This window comes from Polyodon spathula, chromosome 9 (genome assembly GCF_017654505.1).
Source record: "Polyodon spathula isolate WHYD16114869_AA chromosome 9, ASM1765450v1, whole genome shotgun sequence".
Lineage (NCBI taxonomy): Eukaryota > Metazoa > Chordata > Actinopteri > Acipenseriformes > Polyodontidae > Polyodon > Polyodon spathula.
The window spans coordinates 8668810-8689490 of NC_054542.1; the positions used below are offsets into that span (position 1 = coordinate 8668810).

General features: G+C 42.0%; 1 protein-coding gene across 1 annotated transcript; it reads left to right on the forward strand.

Annotated features, from left to right (window-relative positions):
* The first annotated feature begins 333 nt into the window (after positions 1 to 333).
* samsn1a (SAM domain, SH3 domain and nuclear localisation signals 1a) lies at positions 334 to 18760 on the forward strand. Its single transcript, XM_041258993.1, has 7 exons — positions 334 to 502; positions 6985 to 7068; positions 7843 to 7995; positions 13174 to 13300; positions 14969 to 15120; positions 17055 to 17267; positions 18408 to 18760. The coding sequence occupies exons 1-7, from the start codon at positions 440 to 442 to the stop codon at positions 18570 to 18572; spliced, it is 957 nt and encodes a 318-aa protein (XP_041114927.1). The 5' UTR covers positions 334 to 439; the 3' UTR covers positions 18573 to 18760.
* Positions 18761 to 20681: the final 1921 nt, after the last annotated feature.

The window sequence follows — 20681 nt, forward strand, 5'->3', positions numbered from 1 at the left end:
TGTGAGGGTCGAGCTGTGTAGAAATCAGCACAGCTCTTATAATGAGTACAAGGTAAATGTGATGGGTCGAGCTGTGTAGAAATCAGCACAGCTCTTATAAAGAGTACAAGGTAAATGTGATGGGTCGAGCTGTGTAGAAATCAGCACAGCTCTTATAATGAGTACAAGGTAAATGTTTATCTTTCTTTTATGTATTTCATTCTGCAGACTGGTACATACAAGTGTCTGGTGAAAGAGCCCTGGTCTCCTCCTGTTGATCTGTAGGTAGCAGATGCACTCTTTTAATTGGCTCACATCCTGCTCTCATGAGGAAGTTAGCTGAATAGAGAAGTCTTCAGTTTTATTGTCACAGTTGTGCCCTGGGGGATTGCATCGCATCAGCAGTGCAGCAGGGAGACACACTTCCAGTCTTTTTACTCAGATTCTTCAACACAAAACTATGTTGCAAAGGAAATCTTCAAATGTTTCTGACAAACCCAAACCCAAATGCCAAAAGCCAAAGGTAAGACAGAGTGACTTCTTCCTGAGTGGTAATTATTTCAGCAGTGAGACGGGGTTTTTTCCATCTGGTTGACATGTATTTGAGTGCTTGTGTTGAGTGTGTTGATTTAGATATGAGTGCTTGTGTTGAGTGTGTTGATTTAGATATGAGTGCTTGTGTTGAGTGTGTTGATTTAGATATGAGTGCTTGTGTTGAGTGTGTTGATTTAGATATGAGTGCTTGTGTTGAGTGTGTTGATTTAGATATGAGTGCCTGTGTTGAGTGTGTTGATTTAGAAATGAGTGCTTGTGTTGAGTGTGTTGATTTAGTAAAGAGTACAGCTCTGATGATGTGATTCATTACATTACTGTGCAGTACAGTACAGCGCTCTGCTGTTGTAATCACACTAGTAAAGCACTGTTTGCTTGTAATGCAGTCGTGTAGAATGTAAAGCAGCACATTAATGAGATGTATATTGGATAAGACAGGATATGCAATACTTCACACATAGCTCTGTATAAGTGGAGAATATGGAATAATTGTGTGAGTTAATGCTGATGTATTTAACTTGTGGGATGTGTTTTACGTAAGGAAACTTGAGTACTGTATTACTGGGTCAAAGAAATGAAACATAAATACTATATATATATATATAGTATATATATATATATATATATATATATATATATAAGGTTATATATTAATGTTAGGGTTATTTTATTCATAAAAATCTGAAGCAAATACTTTTTCTAAATCAAAAAAAAAAAAGCAAGGTAACACTTAACACTTTGTCTCTAATTACTGTGTATTTACAGAGCAGTTACACAGGAAATTACAATGTTATTATGCATAGTTACAATGTACTGAACGTAGAGTTAATGTTATGGTTAGGTATGTTAGTTAGGGAAGAGTTAATGTTAGGGTTAGGGTTAGAGTTAATGTTAGGGTTAGGATAGAGTTAATGTTAGGGTTAGGTTAGGGATAGAGTTAATGTTAAGGTTAGGGATAGAGTTAATGTTAGGGTTAGGGATAGAGTTAATGTTAAGGTTAGGTATAGAGTTAATGTTAGGGTTAGGTATAGAGTTAATGTTAGGGTTAGGGATAGAGTTAATGTTAAGGTTAGGGATAGAGTTAATGTTAAGGTTAGGGATAGAGTTAATGTTAGGGTTAGGGATAGAGTTAATGTTAGGGTTAGGGATAGAGTTAATGTTAAGGTTAGGGATAGAGTTAATGTTAGGGTTAGGGATAGAGTTAATGTTAGGGTTAGGGATAGAGTTAATGTTAGGGTTAGGGATAGAGTTAATGTTAAGGTTAGGGATAGAGTTAATGTTAGGGTTAAGGACAGAGTTAATGTTAGGGTTAGGGATAGAGTTAATGTTAGGGTTAGGGATAGAGTTAATGTTAGGGTTAGGGATAGAGTTAATGTTAGGGTTAGGGATAGAGTTAATGTTAGGGTTAGGGATAGAGTTAATGTTAGGGTTAGGGATAGAGTTAATGTTAAGGTTAGGTATAGAGTTAATGTTAGGGTTAGGTATAGAGTTAATGTTAGGGTTAGGTATAGAGTTAATGTTAGGGTTAGGGATAGAGTTAATGTTAGGGTTAGGGATAGAGTTAATGTTAGGGTTAGGGATAGAGTTAATGTTAGGGTTAGGGATAGAGTTAATGTTAGGGTTAGGGATAGAGTTAATGTTAGGGTTAATGAGTTAATGTTAGGGTTAGGGATAGAGTTAATGTTAGGGTTAGGGATAGAGTTAATGTTAGGGTTAGGGATAGAGTTAATGTTAGGGTTAGGGATAGAGTTAATGTTAGGGTTAGGGATAGAGTTAATGTTAGTTAGGGATAGAGTTAATGTTAGGGTTAGGGATAGAGTTAATGTTAGGGTTAGGGATAGAGTTAATGTTAGGGTTAGGGATAGAGTTAATGTTAGGGTTAGGTATAGAGTTAATGTTAGGGTTAGGTATAGAGTTAATGTTAGTTAGGTATAGAGTTAATGTTAGGGTTAGGTATAGAGTTAATGTTAGGGTTAGGGATAGAGTTAATGTTAGGGTTAGGTATAGAGTTAATGTTAGGGTTAGGTATAGAGTTAATGTTAGGGTTAGGTATAGAGTTAATGTTAGGGTTAGGGATAGAGTTAATGTTAAGGTTAGGGATAGAGTTAATGTTAAGGTTAGGGATAGAGTTAATGTTAGGGTTAGGGATAGAGTTAATGTTAAGGTTAGGGATAGAGTTAATGTTAAGGTTAGGGATAGAGTTAATGTTAGGGTTAGGGATAGAGTTAATGTTAGGGTTAGGGATAGAGTTAATGTTAGGGTTAGGGATAGAGTTAATGTTAGGGTTAGGGATAGAGTTAATGTTAGGGTTAGGGATAGAGTTAATGTTAGGGTTAGGTATAGAGTTAATGTTAGGGTTAGGTATAGAGTTAATGTTAGGGTTAGGTATAGAGTTAATGTTAGGGTTAGGTATAGAGTTAATGTTAGGGTTAGGGATAGAGTTAATGTTAGGGTTAGGGATAGAGTTAATGTTAGGGTTAGGGATAGAGTTAATGTTAGGTTAGGGATAGAGTTAATGTTAAGGTTAGGGATAGAGTTAATGTTAAGGTTAGGGATAGAGTTAATGTTAGGGTTAGGTATAGAGTTAATGTTAGGGTTAGGTATAGAGTTAATGTTAAGGTTAGGGATAGAGTTAATGTTAGGGTTAGGTATAGAGTTAATGTTAGGGTTAGGTATAGAGTTAATGTTAGGGTTAGGTATAGAGTTAATGTTAGGGTTAGGGATAGAGTTAATGTTAGGGTTAGGGATAGAGTTAATGTTAGGGTTAGGGATAGAGTTAATGTTAGGTTAGGGATAGAGTTAATGTTAGGGTTAGGTATAGAGTTAATGTTAGGGTTAGGGATAGAGTTAATGTTAAGGTTAGGTATAGAGTTAATGTTAGGGTTAGGGATAGAGTTAATGTTAGGGTTAGGGATAGAGTTAATGTTAGGGTTAGGGATAGAGTTAATGTTAAGGTTAGGGATAGAGTTAATGTTAGGGTTAGGTATAGAGTTAATGTTAGGGTTAGGGATAGAGTTAATGTTAAGGTTAGGGATAGAGTTAATGTTAGGGTTAGGGATAGAGTTAATGTTAGGGTTAGGGATAGAGTTAATGTTAAGGTTAGGGATAGAGTTAATGTTAGGGTTAGGGATAGAGTTAATGAGTTAATGTTGTTTTTTTTAATCGATCTTCCTGCAGTGATTTAAACCCTGGTGCACTACAGCTGGCATTTTGAAAAGATCTTTGAAAAAATCTTTTTTTATTTAGCTTGATATCTATAGTTTAATAAATAAGCAGAATTTCTGTTGGCTCCTTGTTTTGATAAAACCTGAATAAACTCAAGTGAAACAGGCACTGGTTTTCCATCTCATTTAACACATCAATAGACTTGCGAGATGCTGTAGATGTGCATTGCAGTGTTATCATCTTCAACAGGATGTAGTGTTTGAAACGCAGAGGCGAGACCTGGTCAGAGGATATGGCACAAGACTTCAACAACAGATCAAAATACCCTGAATGTCAGTCTGCTTCTTGATCATACTGTGCAACCGCAGTGCAAAAACTACAAAACTATTAAAACACACATTCATTGAAAGCTTGCATACATTAACAAACATAGTGGGCCACAATGGCTTTTTTCCCTTCAGTCACTGTTTAGATCATCACAAAGTCTGAGTATATATAATGTAAAGCAGCTGTGTTTTGTGTTAATCGCATGCTGAAGATAGGCATCGCCTTGCTTTGCAGATTTTATCTTACAAAATTGACAACCACTGGCTGCCATTCACAAAGCTTGAAGGACTGCTTTTAAAACATTATCTTAAGATCTAAACAGTAGTTAATTTCACAAACTGCAAACTCACTTTAATGAAGCACAACAAAATAGTCTTGAAAATTCTGTGAGTTGGGCTCATTGAATCTCCCTGCATGTAGACTAGGATTGCCAGCTCAAGCACAGACTGGTATGGTGTGAATGAGAAAGTATCTCTGAATGCATTGTAATGAGTTGTGTCTTATTAGCTTATTGTCAGTGGTGAAGGCAGCCTGGGGACTCAGCAGAGACGAGCAGGTTAAATGTGTTTCTGTTTCGACCAGAGAGAGCTCCTGTTTGGTATTTAAAAGAGATTATCAGGCTGTGTCCAGTGTAATTACTTTCAGAGGGTGGCTGGCACTGTGGCATGGACAGCTTTTCAATGGATTACAGATTATCAAATTCTCTCATGAAAATCCATCCAGATATGCAGTGAATTGGTACATGCAACTCCAGCTGGATAACTAGGATGTGTTGTACTTGATTTTCCACTTTATGCATTTGTTATGCAGTGTGCTACACACAGTGGTCAATAGCATCCAGTGTCTCTGTGCTGTGTGCTGTTGTACAGGCAGATTACATCTCTACTGCATGCTGCTTGCATTGTGTGAATAACTCTGCACTCTACACCGCTCCCAGTCAGAAAGCACAGCCACTTAGACGGAACTCATATAATTCAAGCCCTTTGTGTGGATGGATGCTTGAAGGAAGCAAGAGTAACTATTTTACTCATCTTTTAGTTTAGTCAATGCGATCACCTCAAGATTTCTCATTTATGTCCTTTATATACCTGCCTGCATGGAGGGGGGTGGGGCTGGGTGTTACAGAGCTTGTAAACTCAGTCCAGACTGTTCGATATCTGTAAGCAATGTCAATATCTGTAAGCTGGTCACTCTATTTTCAAAAGCAGACTGATGAGTTCTTTTTTAGATGCATTCCGGCAACAAACACACACACACACATATTTTTTTAAAGAACTTGAAGCTGCAGTTCCATTGCACAAACTGTAATATATCCAAAAATACTAACAGTGTTCATCTATTATTGTCTCTATCTATATCTATGTAGAGGAGACAGAAAACCTGCTAAGAAAGTCACTTCATAGTCCGAACATTAATCTTCTTAACATTAATCTTCTTGGTTGTTTTTAATCTTTAGTTACTGTATTTATTGTTTTTTTTCAGACTGGATTAAAAAGCTCTGATAAACAGGGGTCACAGTCCCTTTGTGATTTTATAAGAATGAATATTTCTGCATTGCATCCGAGTCATCATATAAACTGTGCCTCCCCCTCTCATTGCTGTCTGTCATGCATGTTCTCACTCTGGGTCTCCTCTCATTGCTGTCTGTGATGCATGTTCTCACTCTGTGTCTCCTCTCATTGCTGTCTGTGAGGCATGTTAGTTCTCACTCTGTGTCTCCTCTCATTGCTGTCTGTGATGCATGTTCTCACTCTGTGTCTCCTCTCATTGCTGTCTGTCATGCATGTTCTCACTCTGTGTCTCCTCTCACTGCTGTCTGTGAGGCATGTTCTTCTCATCTGGGTCTCCTCTCATTGCTGTCTGTGATGCATGTTCTCACTCTGGGTCTCCTCTCATTGCTGTCTGTGATGCATGTTCTCACTCTGGGTCTCCTCTCATTGCTGTCTGTGATGCATGTTGGTTCTCATTCTGGGTCTCCTCTCATTGCTGTCTGTGGTGCATGTTCTCACTCTGGGTCTCCTCTCATTGCTGTCTGTGATGCATGTTCTCATTCTGGGTCTCCTCTCATTGCTGTCTGTCTGTGTTCTCACTCTGGGTCTCCTCTCATGCTGTCTGTGATTGTTCTCACTCTGGGTCTCCTCTCATTGCTGTCTGTCATGCATGTTCTCACTCTGTGTCTCCTCTCATTGCTGTCTGTGAGGCACCAGTTCTCATTCTGGGTCTCCTCTCATTGCTGTCTGTGATGCATGTTCTCACTCTGTGTCTCCTCTCATTGCTGTCTGTGATGCATGTTTGTTCTCACTCTGGGTCTCCTCTCATTGCTGTCTGTGAGGCATGTTAGTTCTCACTCTGTGTCTCCTCTCATTTCTGTCTGTGATGCATGTTCTCACTCTGTGTTTCCTCTCATTGTTGTCTGTGATGCATGTTCTCACTCTGGGTCTCCTCTCATTGCTGTCTGTGATGCATGTTCTCATTCTGGGTCTCCTCTCATTGCTGTCTGTGGTGCATGTTCTCACTCTGGGTCTCCTCTCATTGCTGTCTGTGATGCATGTTCTCACTCTGTGTTTCCTCTCATTGCACTGTGATGCATGTTCTCACTCTGTGTCTCCTCTCATTGCTGTCTGTGATGCATGTTCTCACTCTGTGTCTCCTCTCATTGCTGTCTGTGATGCATGTTCTCACTCTGGGTCTCCTCTCATTGCTGTCTGTGATGCATGTTGGTTCTCATTCTGGGTCTCCTCTCATTGCTGTCTGTGGTGCATGTTCTCACTCTGGGTCTCCTCTCATTGCTGTCTGTGATGCATGTTCTCACTCTGTGTTTCCTCTCATTGCTGTCTGTGATGCATGTTCTCACTCTGGGTCTCCTCTCATTGCTGTCTGTGGTGCATGTTCTCACTCTGGGTCTCCTCTCATTGCTGTCTGTCATGCATGTTCTCTTACATGCTTATTATTTCTCTGCAGCGATCCACCAGCTTTGGGAGATTTGACGCTTTCAGACATCAGTCATCAGCACAGCCTGCACGAGAAGACAACTCAGAGAGCAGTGTATGTATAGAGGGGCTCTCTCAAGAACACGTCTGCCTAACTGGACTAACTTTGATACTACAAAAAGAGAAAGAAAGGAAAACCCTCCAGCTGGTGCACTTACTGTATTATGAGCACATACTGGTATTTTCTCAAGTTTAATACTTGAGGTACATAATGTCATCATAACCGAACACAAAATAAGAATGTTAGTTACTTTATATGTAATGTATAGAATATAAGCTGTACATTTTATACAGCGTTTCTTAGTACACAGGAATTGTCTCTAAACTAGACTAGACTAATGGTGCTAAACTGTACCATCCACATAGAAACATACGGTCACTGACACACACGCACACGCACACATGCACACACTGTCATGCACACACAAGCACACACAGTCATACGCACAGACACGCACACAGCAAACACACACACACACAGCACATATAGTAAAACAAAGTATTGCAAGGATAAAATCTACCAGGGTCAAACTGTTTATTTGAACACAATCAGATTAAAACAGTACACAAGCAAGAAATACATGTTTTATTTTGTTTTGTAAACAAAATAAATACCAGACAAGCCTTAGAAAGTAGAAATGTAAACCTTGTTTAAAAGATTATTGTAGCTCCTTAAACTGCTGCTTGAATCAGCTGAGTTCTGTTGTTGCACACAATCAGTGTTAATGAAGCTGACATTTTAAGAATGCTGCTATAATACATAATCTAATCCAGTGATACAAGCACAGCTTGCTGTTAACACAGTGTATTGTATTCCACTCTTGTTCAGGCTGCTGAAGGAGATTGTGAAGCGGAGGCCTGTGATCAGAATCACAACAAACCCTCCAGTAATACAAGCATCAGCAAGAAGATGAGGGCCATTTCTCTGACCATGCGCAAGAAGATGGGCAAAAAGTACAGCAAAGCACTCTCTGAGGAAATGGTAAGATGAAGCAAGGGGTAGTTATAACTGGAGAGAGTCGCGTGGAGCCTGGGGGTCTGGGTGCAATGTGTTATATCTGCTGCTCCTGCTCTATGTTTAGTAACTGGAGAGAGTCGCGTGGAGCCTGGGGGTCTGGGTGCAATGTGTTATATCTGCTGCTCCTGTTCTATGTTTAGTAACTGGAGAGAGTCGCATGGAGCCTGGTCTGGGTGCAATGTGTTATATCTGCTGATCCTGCTCTATGTTTAGATACAGCCCCCCTTCATCATTCCTGTTCTCACTTTTATATTCCTGCTGCCCATTTGGATTTTATGAGACGTCTCAACAGGAACGAAAAGCAATATATTCAAGACATTTATAAAAGAGATTCTTTTAAATGAAGTGTTTTTACTATTTACAGTTTCCATCGGATTTGTCCAGATTTGACAATAGCTTAGATGTTAAGTTGTGTGTAACTAGTTTCCACATTCTTTTTTCAATCAACTCATTACTTACAGATCGCCATTGCCTTGTGCTTTCTGTTTACTGCTGTAGTTCCCTTTTAAGAAATGCTCTTCAAGCAATGCCCCTTGCAATGCCTCGGTAGCGATACAGACACAAGTACAAAAAAATATTACAAGTTCCAATACAAAAGTGGCTTGCTTGCCTTTGTAATGGAGAACACATGTCTTTGGAATTGCCACTTCCCATTTGTGAAATGTAGTCTGTTATCTGTCATAAATGACATTCTATCAACAAACAGAAGGAGAGAAAATGAGAAATAAACGTGCTGCTTGTGTAAAGAGGCATGAAGAAACACCTTCCTCATTTCACATTCAGCAGCAGAAGGGTGTGAGCAGCAGGGCCCCCTTCACTCTTCACAGTACCCCTGAGCTCGCTCAAGCAGTACGCACATGGGTCTCTGGTTTTGCATTAAGCAACAGCTCTGTGGAACTGCTGTCATGTTTTTAGCCCCTTCATCATAATGTGTGCGTGTTTGTGGTTCCACTTTAGCTCAAACCTTTTCTTTATAAGGGAAATGATGCAGCTTGTAAGATCTATAAGGGGATTATTTCTACTTTCCAGACACTAAAGATTTGTTAGAGTTTGTTTATCAGTTTGTTTCACTTTGTAACTGGTAAAAGGGGTCAGTCTAAAAGTATGGCTAGAGCAAGGGTGGCTGTAACCCTGATCCAGCCCTTCAGATCCACAGATAAGCATGATCCCTGCAGCAGATGCCCATCACTGCTGCCATTGTCCTGCAGATAATGCCTGCCTCATCTGGCACACTCGGCTTATTAATAGCATGACGAGGAACCCCCTACAAGTGTGTAGTTATTGGAAAATTCCACTTTGAAAAGGTGCTTTTTTTCTCTTCTATAATACTTTATTGTATGATTCATGATTCAGTTTAAACTCACTGACTCAATCGATTTGGCACAATATCAGAATAGCAGAAATCTGGATTACTGGAGGCATTTCAGACTGCTGTCACCTTTGTCACTGTGCTTCACTATATTTATATCCATTTGCACAAGTACTGCCAGCCATTCAAATTAATTACAACTTCCCACACAGTTAATCTTGCACCAAATGTAATTTCATCTTTCCCAACAGACCAGATAGGGCTGGGTTTTAACACAATAGCTTTGGGACTCTTTATTCAATTCAGACATGTAGCCTTTTTTCATGTGCTGTTAAAGACTGACGGAAAGGAGGGTCCAAGTGAAGGAACAGAAGTGTAAACGGAACCAGTAATAAAATAACATCCAGCAAAGCCATCCTTCTGTCTTGTAGGACATGAATAGCAGGAGCAAGGCTACGTTTAGCTGCATCTCTGAGCTCTAAATACTGGCCAGTCTGTCACTGCGCACGTCTCTGCTGAAACATCCCTCCCTATCACTGCGCACGTCTCTGCTGAAACATCCCTCCCTTATCACTGCGCACGTCTCTGCTGAAACATCCCTCCCTATCACTGCGCACGTCTCTGCTGAAACATCCCTCCCTATCACTGCGCACGTCTCTGCTGAAACATCCCTCCTTATCACTGCGCACGTCTCTGCTGAAACATCCCTCCTTATCACTGCGCACGTCTCTGCTGAAACATCCCTCCTTATCACTGCGCACGTCTCTGCTGAAACATCCCTCCTTATCACTGCGCACGTCTCTGCTGAAACATCCCTCCCTATCACTGCGCACGTCTCTGCTGAAACATCCCTCCTTATCACTGCGCACGTCTCTGCTGAAACATCCCTCCTTATCACTGCACACGTCTCTGCTGAAACATCCCTCCTTATCACTGCGCACGTCTCTGCTGAAACATCCCTCCTTATCACTGCGCACGTCTCTGCTGAAACATCCCTCCTTATCACTGCACACGTCTCTGCTGAAACATCCCTCCTTATCACTGCACACGTCTCTGCTGAAACATCCCTCCTTATCACTGCACACGTCTCTGCTGAAACATCCCTCCTTATCACTGCACACGTCTCTGCTGAAACATCCCTCCCTATCACTGCACACGTCTCTGCTGAAACATCCCTCCTTATCACTGCACACGTCTCTGCTGAAACATCCCTCCCTATCACTGCACACGTCTCTGCTGAAACATCCCTCCTTATCACTGCACACGTCTCTGCTGAAACATCCCTCCTTATCACTGCACACGTCTCTGCTGAAACATCCCTCCTTATCACTGCACACGTCTCTGCTGAAACATCCCTCCTTATCACTGCACACGTCTCTGCTGAAACATCCCTCCTTATCACTGCGCACGTCTCTGCTGAAACATCCCTCCTTATCACTGCACACGTCTCTGCTGAAACATCCCTCCTTATCACTGCGCACGTCTCTGCTGAAACATCCCTCCTTATCACTGCGCACGTCTCTGCTGAAACATCCCTCCCTATCACTGCGCACGTCTCTGCTGAAACATCCCTCCCTATCACTGCACACGTCTCTGCTGAAACATCCCTCCTTATCACTGCGCACGTCTCTGCTGAAACATCCCTCCTTATCACTGCACACGTCTCTGCTGAAACATCCCTCCTTATCACTGCACACGTCTCTGCTGAAACATCCCTCCTTATCACTGCACACGTCTCTGCTGAAACATCCCTCCTTATCACTGCACACGTCTCTGCTGAAACATCCCTCCTTATCACTGCACACGTCTCTGCTGAAACATCCCTCCTTATCACTGCACACGTCTCTGCTGAAACATCCCTCCCTATCACTGCACACGTCTCTGCTGAAACATCCCTCCTTATCACTGCACACGTCTCTGCTGAAACATCCCTCCTTATCACTGCACACGTCTCTGCTGAAACATCCCTCCTTATCACTGCGCACGTCTCTGCTGAAACATCCCTCCTTATCACTGCGCACGTCTCTGCTGAAACATCCCTCCTTATCACTGCACACGTCTCTGCTGAAACATCCCTCCTTATCACTGCGCACGTCTCTGCTGAAACATCCCTCCTTATCACTGCACACGTCTCTGCTGAAACATCCCTCCCTATCACTGCACACGTCTCTGCTGAAACATCCCTCCTTATCACTGCGCACGTCTCTGCTGAAACATCCCTCCTTATCACTGCACACGTCTCTGCTGAAACATCCCTCCCTATCACTGCACACGTCTCTGCTGAAACATCCCTCCTTATCACTGCGCACGTCTCTGCTGAAACATCCCTCCTTATCACTGCACACGTCTCTGCTGAAACATCCCTCCTTATCACTGCACACGTCTTTGGTCTGTGCAGACCTGTGCTCAGGGCTTGTCTTCCTGTACTGAACCACAGCAAAGGTTTAATCTAAACAGGTCACTGACACAAACCGAGGGCCAGCAGTGTTAACACTTAGTTTAGTTTCTTCACTTTGTGTCCCCAGGCAGGGCTAGCACAGGTACATCTCAATAGTGCAGCACTAATACAAAGAGAGACCGAACTAAACTCAATAAAAAATAATAACAATAACAATATTTCCAAACAGTTACTATACATCCAAAAATGCTATATAATCTCCCATGGAGTTCTGGTTTTGTAAATTTAACATACAACATGAGTAAATTACCCTAGGATTAAATGATGGTGTTGGCACCAATAGCGATTCGTTGCTAACCGATTCAAAACTGATACAGGGCTGTTTTGTATCCTGATAACACATCTTCATCAAACTCAAATTCAGATGGTTTATTTAATCTTTTCAAAACTGAATTGTCATCGCGGGAGTAATTTAGAGCCGCTGCTGCATTTTCAATGTGTGTGGAGCAGTGCTGTGTTAATAACCATTGTGTTAAAATTCATTCTCATATTCATAATTGCTGTTAGAGCCGCTGCTGCATTTCCAATGTGTGCCGGGGTGCTTTGTTAATTTAGTGTGTAGGTTAGTTTATTAGCGTTAGCTTCTCAGTTAGTTTATTATTATACTTTATTAACATATGTTAGTTTATTATTATACTTTATTAACATATGTTTGCCAATTGCTGTTCTCTTACTTATTCTGAGCATTTCATATGCTGATGCACAAGTCTCATGATATAAGTAATAAATACATTTGTATTAATTGATTCATATTGTGATTGGCCTCGACACATTGTCCCTGTGGTCAACTCTGTCTAAGAGAACACTTTGCTTGCTTCCCGAGGGGTGTTCTTTTAGGCAGAGGCTTCTTACTTATAACTGCATCCCTGCACAATGATACACACACAATATGAGAATACATAACTGCCTGAGTATCTCCCTGTATCCCTGCACAATGATACACAATATGAGAATCCATTACTGCCTGAGTATCTCCCTGCATCCCTGCACAATGATACACAATATGAGAATCCATTACTGCCTGAGTATCTCCCTGCATCCCTGCACAATGATACACACAATATGAGAATCCATTACTGCCTGAGTATCTCCCTGCATCCCTGCACAATGATACACAATATGAGAATCCATTACTGCCTGAGTATCTCCCTGCATCCCTGCACAATGATACACACAATATGAGAATCCATTACTGCCTGAGTATCTCCCTGCATCCCTGCACAATGATACACACTATGAGAATCCATTACTGCCTGAGTATCTTCCCATACCCATTGAATGCTTATTTTCTTGATGTCAAATATACTGAACACTGTGCAGCAAAGGGTTGATAAAAGGAGTATTATTTAGCTTGTGCTGCTTGTGTCCCCATCAGTGTGAAGACACAGAGCGAGACTGCAGGACCCACGAGGGCGATCACGAGCTCGGCCAGCACTCCGACGAAGCCCCTCTGAAAGCCTGCGACTCCATGGAAAGCCTGTACAGCGGGAGGAGTTCCTCCAGTAAGTGATCAAACACACGTTGTGAAATGAACTAATAAAGGGATGTTTGCAATATTTGTAAATGGCGTCTTCCCTTTGTGTTGATAGGAGGTAAGACTCCAGGTTTTGGTTTGCTTTGTGTTGATAGCAGGTAAGACTCTGGGTTTTGGTTTGCTTTGTGTTGATAGCAGGTAAGACTCTAGGTTTTGGTTTGCTTTGTGTTGATAGCAGGTAAGATTCTGGGTTTTGGTTTGTTTTGTGTTGATAGCAGGTAAGACTCTGGGTTTTGGTTTGCTTTGTGTTGATAGCAGGTAAGACTCTGGGTTTTGGTTTGCTTTGTGTTGATAGCAGGTAAGAATCTGGGTTTTGGTTTGCTTTGTGTTGATAGCAGGTAAGACTCTTGGTTTTGGTTTGCTTTGTGTTGATAGCAGGTAAGACTCTGGGTTTTGGTTTGCTTTGTGTTGATAGCAGGTAAGACTCTGGGTTTTGGTTTGCTTTGTGTTGATAGCAGGTAAGACTCTGGGTTTTGGTTTGCTTTGTGTTGATAGCAGGTAAGACTCTGGGTTTTGGTTTGCTTTGTGTTGATAGCAGGTAAGATTCTGGGTTTTGGTTTGTTTTGTGTTGATAGCAGGTAAGACTCTAGTTTTTGGTTTGCTTTGTGTTGATAGCAGGTAAGACTCTGGGTTTTGGTTTGCTTTGTGTTGATAGCAGGTAAGACTCTAGGTTTTGGTTTGCTTTGTGTTGATAGCAGGTAAGACTCTTGGTTTTGGTTTGCTTTGTGTTGATAGCAGGTAAGACTCTGGGTTTTGGTTTGCTTTGTGTTGATAGCAGGTAAGACTCTGGGTTCTGGTTTGCTTTGTGTTGATAGCAGGTAAGACTCTGGGTTTCGGTTTGCTTTGTTTTGATATCAGGTAAGACTCTGGGTTTTAGTTTGCTTTGTCTTGATAGCAGGTATGACTCTTGTTCATTTTGAACTGTGACAAAACAGCCAACAGTTTCTGCAAACCCTGGAGGAACAAAATGAAGAAGGTCCAAGCCAGGCATCCTGCAGCCACTCCTATGTATAGTCACAGCACCACCATCCCGGCACATACAGTATGGATCAAATGAATGATTAAAACACAGTCATTGTCCATTGTTCCTTTCAGATATTTAGTAATGACTGTAGACTGACGGGTACGTTTTTGGTTTATCTAACAAAGGGGAACTCACAAGAAATCTATATATTGAAAGTGTTTCTCAATCCCAGGCTCTGTGGTGTTGAAAATGTCACGTGAGAACTTGCTCTGTGGAGATGCGACTGTCACTTCTCTTTTCTGATGCTAAGAAATTTGAATCTGTGTGAAAAGCAACAGCAGGTCTGCTGAAGCCTACAGGACCTCCAGAGAGCCCTTGATTCACAAAGCTCATTGGTTATTTAAAGAGTGCTGAGGAATAAAACCGGTGTTTAGATAGGTAGCAGTGGAACTCATCCAGAACTTCTAGAACTGTTCCTTAACAGTCTGGAAAACTTCTGTGAACAGACTTGAGAACAAAACAAAAAATATTCCCATTAGCATGGAGTAGTGATTCGCTTAATGACACTTATATAATGTTGTTGTGCATGGTCTATTCTTCTTGCGTGACCTCTATGAACATGCTGTGAGAGGTCTTGTCCGGGGCTGAGTGGTCATTGTTCACTTTGTCCAGGTGGGGTCACCAGTGGCTCGGATAGATCCAGTAACCGTGACAGCATTCGACTGGAAGAGGACGTGCCGTACCCCGGGCCCTTCTGTGGGAGCTGCCGAGTTCACACTGACTTCATCCCCAGCCCGTATGACAGCGACTCCCTCAAACTCAAGGTAAAGGACAGGGGCTGGACACCTCCAACCATTCACACAGGGGGCTGCCTTCTCAAAGCTCTTTACTGCATTTCGGCATGCCACAAAGGACAAGCACACAATGCAGTTACCAGACTTCATTCACGAGCTTCACTGATATCACAAAGGACAAGCACACAATGCAGTTACCAGACTTCATTCACGAGCTTCACTGATATCACAAAGGACAAGCACACAATGCAGTTACCAGACTTCATTCACGAGCTTCACTGATATCACAAAGGACAAGCACACAATGCAGTTACCAGACTTCATTCACGAGCTTCACTGATATCACAAAGGACAAGCACACAATGCAGTTACCAGACTTCATTCAGGAGCTTCACTGATATCACAAAGGACAAGCACACAATGCAGTTACCAGACTTCATTCAGGAGCTTCACTGATATCACAAAGGACAAGCACACAATGCAGTTACCAGACTTCATTCAGGAGCTTCACTGATATCACAAAGGACAAGCACACAATGCAGTTACCAGACTTCATTCAGGAGCTTCACTGATATCACAAAGGACAAGCACACAATGCAGTTACCAGACTTCATTCACGAGCTTCACTGATATCACAAAGGACAAGCACACAATGCAGTTACCAGACTTCATTCACGAGCTTCACTGATATCACAAAGGACAAGCACACAATGCAGTTACCAGACTTCATTCAGGAGCTTCACTGATATCACAAAGGACAAGCACACAATGCAGTTACCAGACTTCATTCAGGAGCTTCACTGATATCACAAAGGACAAGCACACAATGCAGTTACCAGACTTCATTCAGGAGCTTCACTGATATCACAAAGGACAAGCACACAGTGTAGAAACTTAAACTGTAAATTAGGGACACCATGGGAAAATGTTTTCATTGGTTGGATATGGACATTCCTTTTGAAAATGTTTTCATTGGTTGGATAGGGACATTCCTTTTGAAAATGTTTTCATTGGTTGGATAGGGACATTCCTTTTGAAAATGTTTTCATTGGTTGGATAGGGACATTCCTTTTGAAAATGTTTTCATTGGTTGGATAGGGACATTCCTTTTGAAAATGTTTTCATTGGTTGGATATGGACATTCCTTTTGAAAATGTTTTCATTGGTTGGATAGGGACATTCCTTTTGAAAATGTTTTCATTGGTTGGATAGGGACATTCCTTTTGAAAATGTTTTCATTGGTTGGATAGGGACATTCCTTTTGAAAATGTTTTCATTGGTTGGATATGGACATTCCTTTTGAAAATGTTTTCATTGGTTGGATAGGGACATTCCTTTTGAAAATGTTTTCATTGGTTGGATATGGACATTCCTTTTGAAAATGTTTTCATTGGTTGGATAGGGACATTCCTTTTGAAAATGTTTTCATTGGTTGGATAGGGACATTCCTTTTGAAAATGTTTTCATTGGTTGGATATGGACATTCCTTTTGAAAATGTTTTCATTGGTTGGATAGGGACATTCCTTTTGAAAATGTTTTCATTGGTTGGATAGGGACATTCCTTTTGAAAATGTTTTCATTGGTTGGATAGGGACATTCCTTTTGAAAATGTTTTCATTGGTTGGATAGGGACATTCCTTTTGAAAATGTTTGCCTCATTGCCTTTCCAGTTTAAACCAGGAAATGAAAAAAACATGGTAAACTGTGGTAAATGCATAGAATAACCATGGAAGAAGCAGGGAAAACTGTAACATGTACCATGCACATTTACAGTGGTAAACCTGTATAAGTCTTCTTCTTCTTCTTCTTCTTCTTCTTCTTCTTCTTCTTCTTCTTCTTCTTCTTCTTCTTCTTCCACACTTTGCTCTCAATATGTCACCAGGAGCACTTGATGGAAATTACAGCCTTGTTATGTACTCATGTTTATTTTTAGTAATAGTAGTTATTATTTTGCTAATTCCAGAAAGGAGATGTTATTGAAATAATCAGCAAGCCTCCGATGGGAACGTGGACAGGCATGCTCCACAACAAAGTGGGCAGCTTCAAATTCATATACGTGGACGTGATTCACCAGGAAGAGGAGGTGGAGCAGGAGAGGAAGATCCGACCGCACAGGCGAAGCAGGAGGCCCCGGCCCAAAACCCTGCTGGAACTGCTAGAGCGACTGGACCTGAAGGTGAGTGAGAGAGCAACGCCTATACTGCACCTTAATAATGCTGCTGCTGCTGCTGCTGGAACCTGACAACTGCTTTGTCTTTTAATATGGTGCAGCCCTTTCCGAGAGATCTTTTAATTTAATATATATAATTTATAAATATATAATTTATATATATACAAATACATAAATAACGTCAACACTCTAAAGCAGTTAAATATTAGGTGCTTTTTCCTGCTGAAGTTTCTCAAAGTCTACAAAGTTCATATTTAATGATGACGTTTTTTTAAATAATGATCTTTGTGTGTCCTAGTTTTCAAAGATTGTGTTGAAATGTGTACTAATGTAAAGCACATAGTGGAGGATACCTTTGTTTACCTTGTCACTGCTCTTTTGAATAAGTTTTCAATGCAGTACATGAGCATGGAGCAGTGGCTCAGTGAATGAGATGACCGTCCCCTCAAACAAGCTCTACTCTAAGTACAGAAATGACACTAGCAGTGAAAGATTAAAGAGAGGCTAGACGCCACCCCTGTGTGATAGCAAGGGTAGGTTTAGCGGAGAGGGAGCAGTACTGTGAAGGAGACTTCATGTCAATCTCAAGAGGTGGGGTAGGCCTGCAGTATACAGGGCTTTCACTTTAGTTTCCTTGGAAACCATGAGCACCAAACTTGCATCATTACAGTGTAAGTGAATGAATACGCTGGAAGCTGCTGACCCCAATTCTGTGCCCTTCCTGTAAGCGATTTATCATGTCAAGCGAGAAAAACAAAAACAAAAGATTTCTCAACAACGACAACAACAATTCACATTTCTATAGCACCCTTCTTCACAAGGTTCCCAAAGCATTTCATACACACACAAAATGAAACCATTCAATTAGAGTCGAATACAGAAGCTTAACATAGCATACTGAGCACATGCTTCGATGAGTAACTTTTGAGCAACATTACATGAAAGCGTGATGTTTTATATTCACCTGCTCGCCAATGAACAGTAACATTACAATTGCTTGTTATAAGATATTACAAAGTCACAACCTGTGTGAAATTGAACAGACTAATGGGCTGACTGATGCGTGCTGCTTGACTAGGACTATGGCTCAGTATTGTAATATTAGACCAGGCACTGCGCTGGTAAATGCAGTGTCGTTCTCAACAGGAATACGCCTCGTCTCTCCTCCTCAATGGCTACCAGACCGTGGAGGACCTGAAGGAGCTGAAAGAGAAGCACCTGATTGAGCTCAACGTGTCCGACCTCGAGCACAGAACCAGGCTGCTCGCTGCAATAGAGAACCTGGCAGGGACAGAGCGTGAGTACAGCTGAGCAGTAGTGAGCACCAGGCTCCGTGTGACACTGGAGTGAGAGTACAGCTGAGCAGCAGTGAGCACCAGGCTCCGTGTGACACTGGAGTGAGAGTACAGCTGAGCAGCAGTGAGCACCAGGCTCCGTATGACACTGGAGTGAGAGTACAGCTGAGCAGCAGTGAGCACCAGGCTCCGTGTGACACTGGAGTGAGAGTACAGCTGAGCAGCAGTGAGCACCAGGCTCCGTGTGACACTGGAGTGAGAGTACAGCTGAGCAGCAGTGAGCACCAGGCTCCGTGTGACACTGGAGTGAGAGTACAGCTGAGCAGCAGTGAGCACCAGGCTCCGTGTGACACTGGAGTGAGAGTACAGCTGAGCAGCAGTGAGCACCAGGCTCCGTGTGACACTGGAGTGAGAGTACAGCTGAGCAGCAGTGAGCACCAGGCTCCGTGTGACACTGGAGTGAGAGTACAGCTGAGCAGCAGTGAGCACCAGGCTCCGTGTGACACTGGAGTGAGAGTACAGCTGAGCAGCAGTGAGCACCAGGCTCCGTGTGACACTGGAGTGAGAGTACAGCTGAGCAGCAGTGAGCACCAGGCTCCGTGTGACACTGGAGTGAGAGTACAGCTGAGCAGCAGTGAGCACCAGGCTCCGTGTGACACTGGAGTGAGAGTACAGCTGAGCAGCAGTGAGCACCAGGCTCCGTGTGACACTGGAGTGAGAGTACAGCTGAGCAGCAGTGAGCACCAGGCTCCGTGTGACACTGGAGTGAGAGTACAGCTGAGCAGCAGTGAGCACCAGGCTCCGTGTGACACTGGAGTGAGAGTACAGCTGAGCAGCAGTGAGCACCAGGCTCCGTGTGACACTGGAGTGAGAGTACAGCTGAGCAGCAGTGAGCACCAGGCTCTGTGTGACACTGGAGTGAGAGTACAGCTGAGCAGCAGTGAGCACCAGGCTCCGTGTGTAGTCAATGTTTAGCACATTTACTTTTTTAAGTTTTATTTTGACTTTTGTACTAATTTAGCAAACAGACTCTACTGTCAGCCTGCAGCCTCTGCACCATATTGACAGTGTTAAGGCGGGTGTTTGCAATGTTTTGTCCAAACACAGGACTAAATATACACTTCACATACACAATCCCATGCTGATTTTAATCATTCACATTGATGGTAATTGCTCGTGGTAACGGAAATGAAAGTGTATATTTGGTAGTTTGGTGGTTTCAATGAATACATACATTTTTTTTTTTTGCTGATGGTATCGTTCAGATCAGTATATCTTGATTTTGATACCTGCAGCACTTAAGGTACAGTTTCATGGGCACAGATAACAGATTCCAGTTGCTCTTTCTGCAGTGTAGAGAATGCGATGATAAATCTTTTTATCTCAACCAGGATAAAAAAATAACTTCTGTACTTTTCACTTCCTTTCATTGCACTGACTCACATTCTGTATGAAAATTTAATGTTTTAATCTTACTGCTGATCTAATTCATTTGTGATTTTTACCATATAGAGGTTTTCATACAGAGTTGTGGAACTTCAGAGCTAAAGAAGTGTAGGTTTCAACACCTCTCTGTATATTCATGTGATGACAGCAGGCTGAGACGTTACTGTTCTCTGTATATTCATGACAGCAGGCTGAGACGTTACTGTACTCTCTGTATATTCATGTGATGACAGCAGGCTGAGACGTTACTGTACCTCTCTGTATATTCATGTGATGACAGCAGGCTGAGACGTTACTGTACCTCTCTGTATATTCATGTGATGACAGCAGGCTGAGACGTTACTGTACCTCTCTGAGACGTATATTCATGTGATGACAGCAGGCTGAGACGTTACTGTACCTCTCTGTATATTCATGTGATGACAGCAGGCTGAGACGTTACTGTACCTCTCTGTATATTCATGTGATGACAGCAGGCTGAGACGTTACTGTACCTCTCTGTATATTCATGTGATGACAGCAGGCTGAGACGTTACTGTACCTCTCTGTATATTCATGTGATGACAGCAGGCTGAGACGTTACTGTACCTCTCTGTATATTCATGTGATGACAGCAGGCTGAGACGTTACTGTACCTCTCTGTATATTCATGTGATGACAGCAGGCTGAGACGTTACTG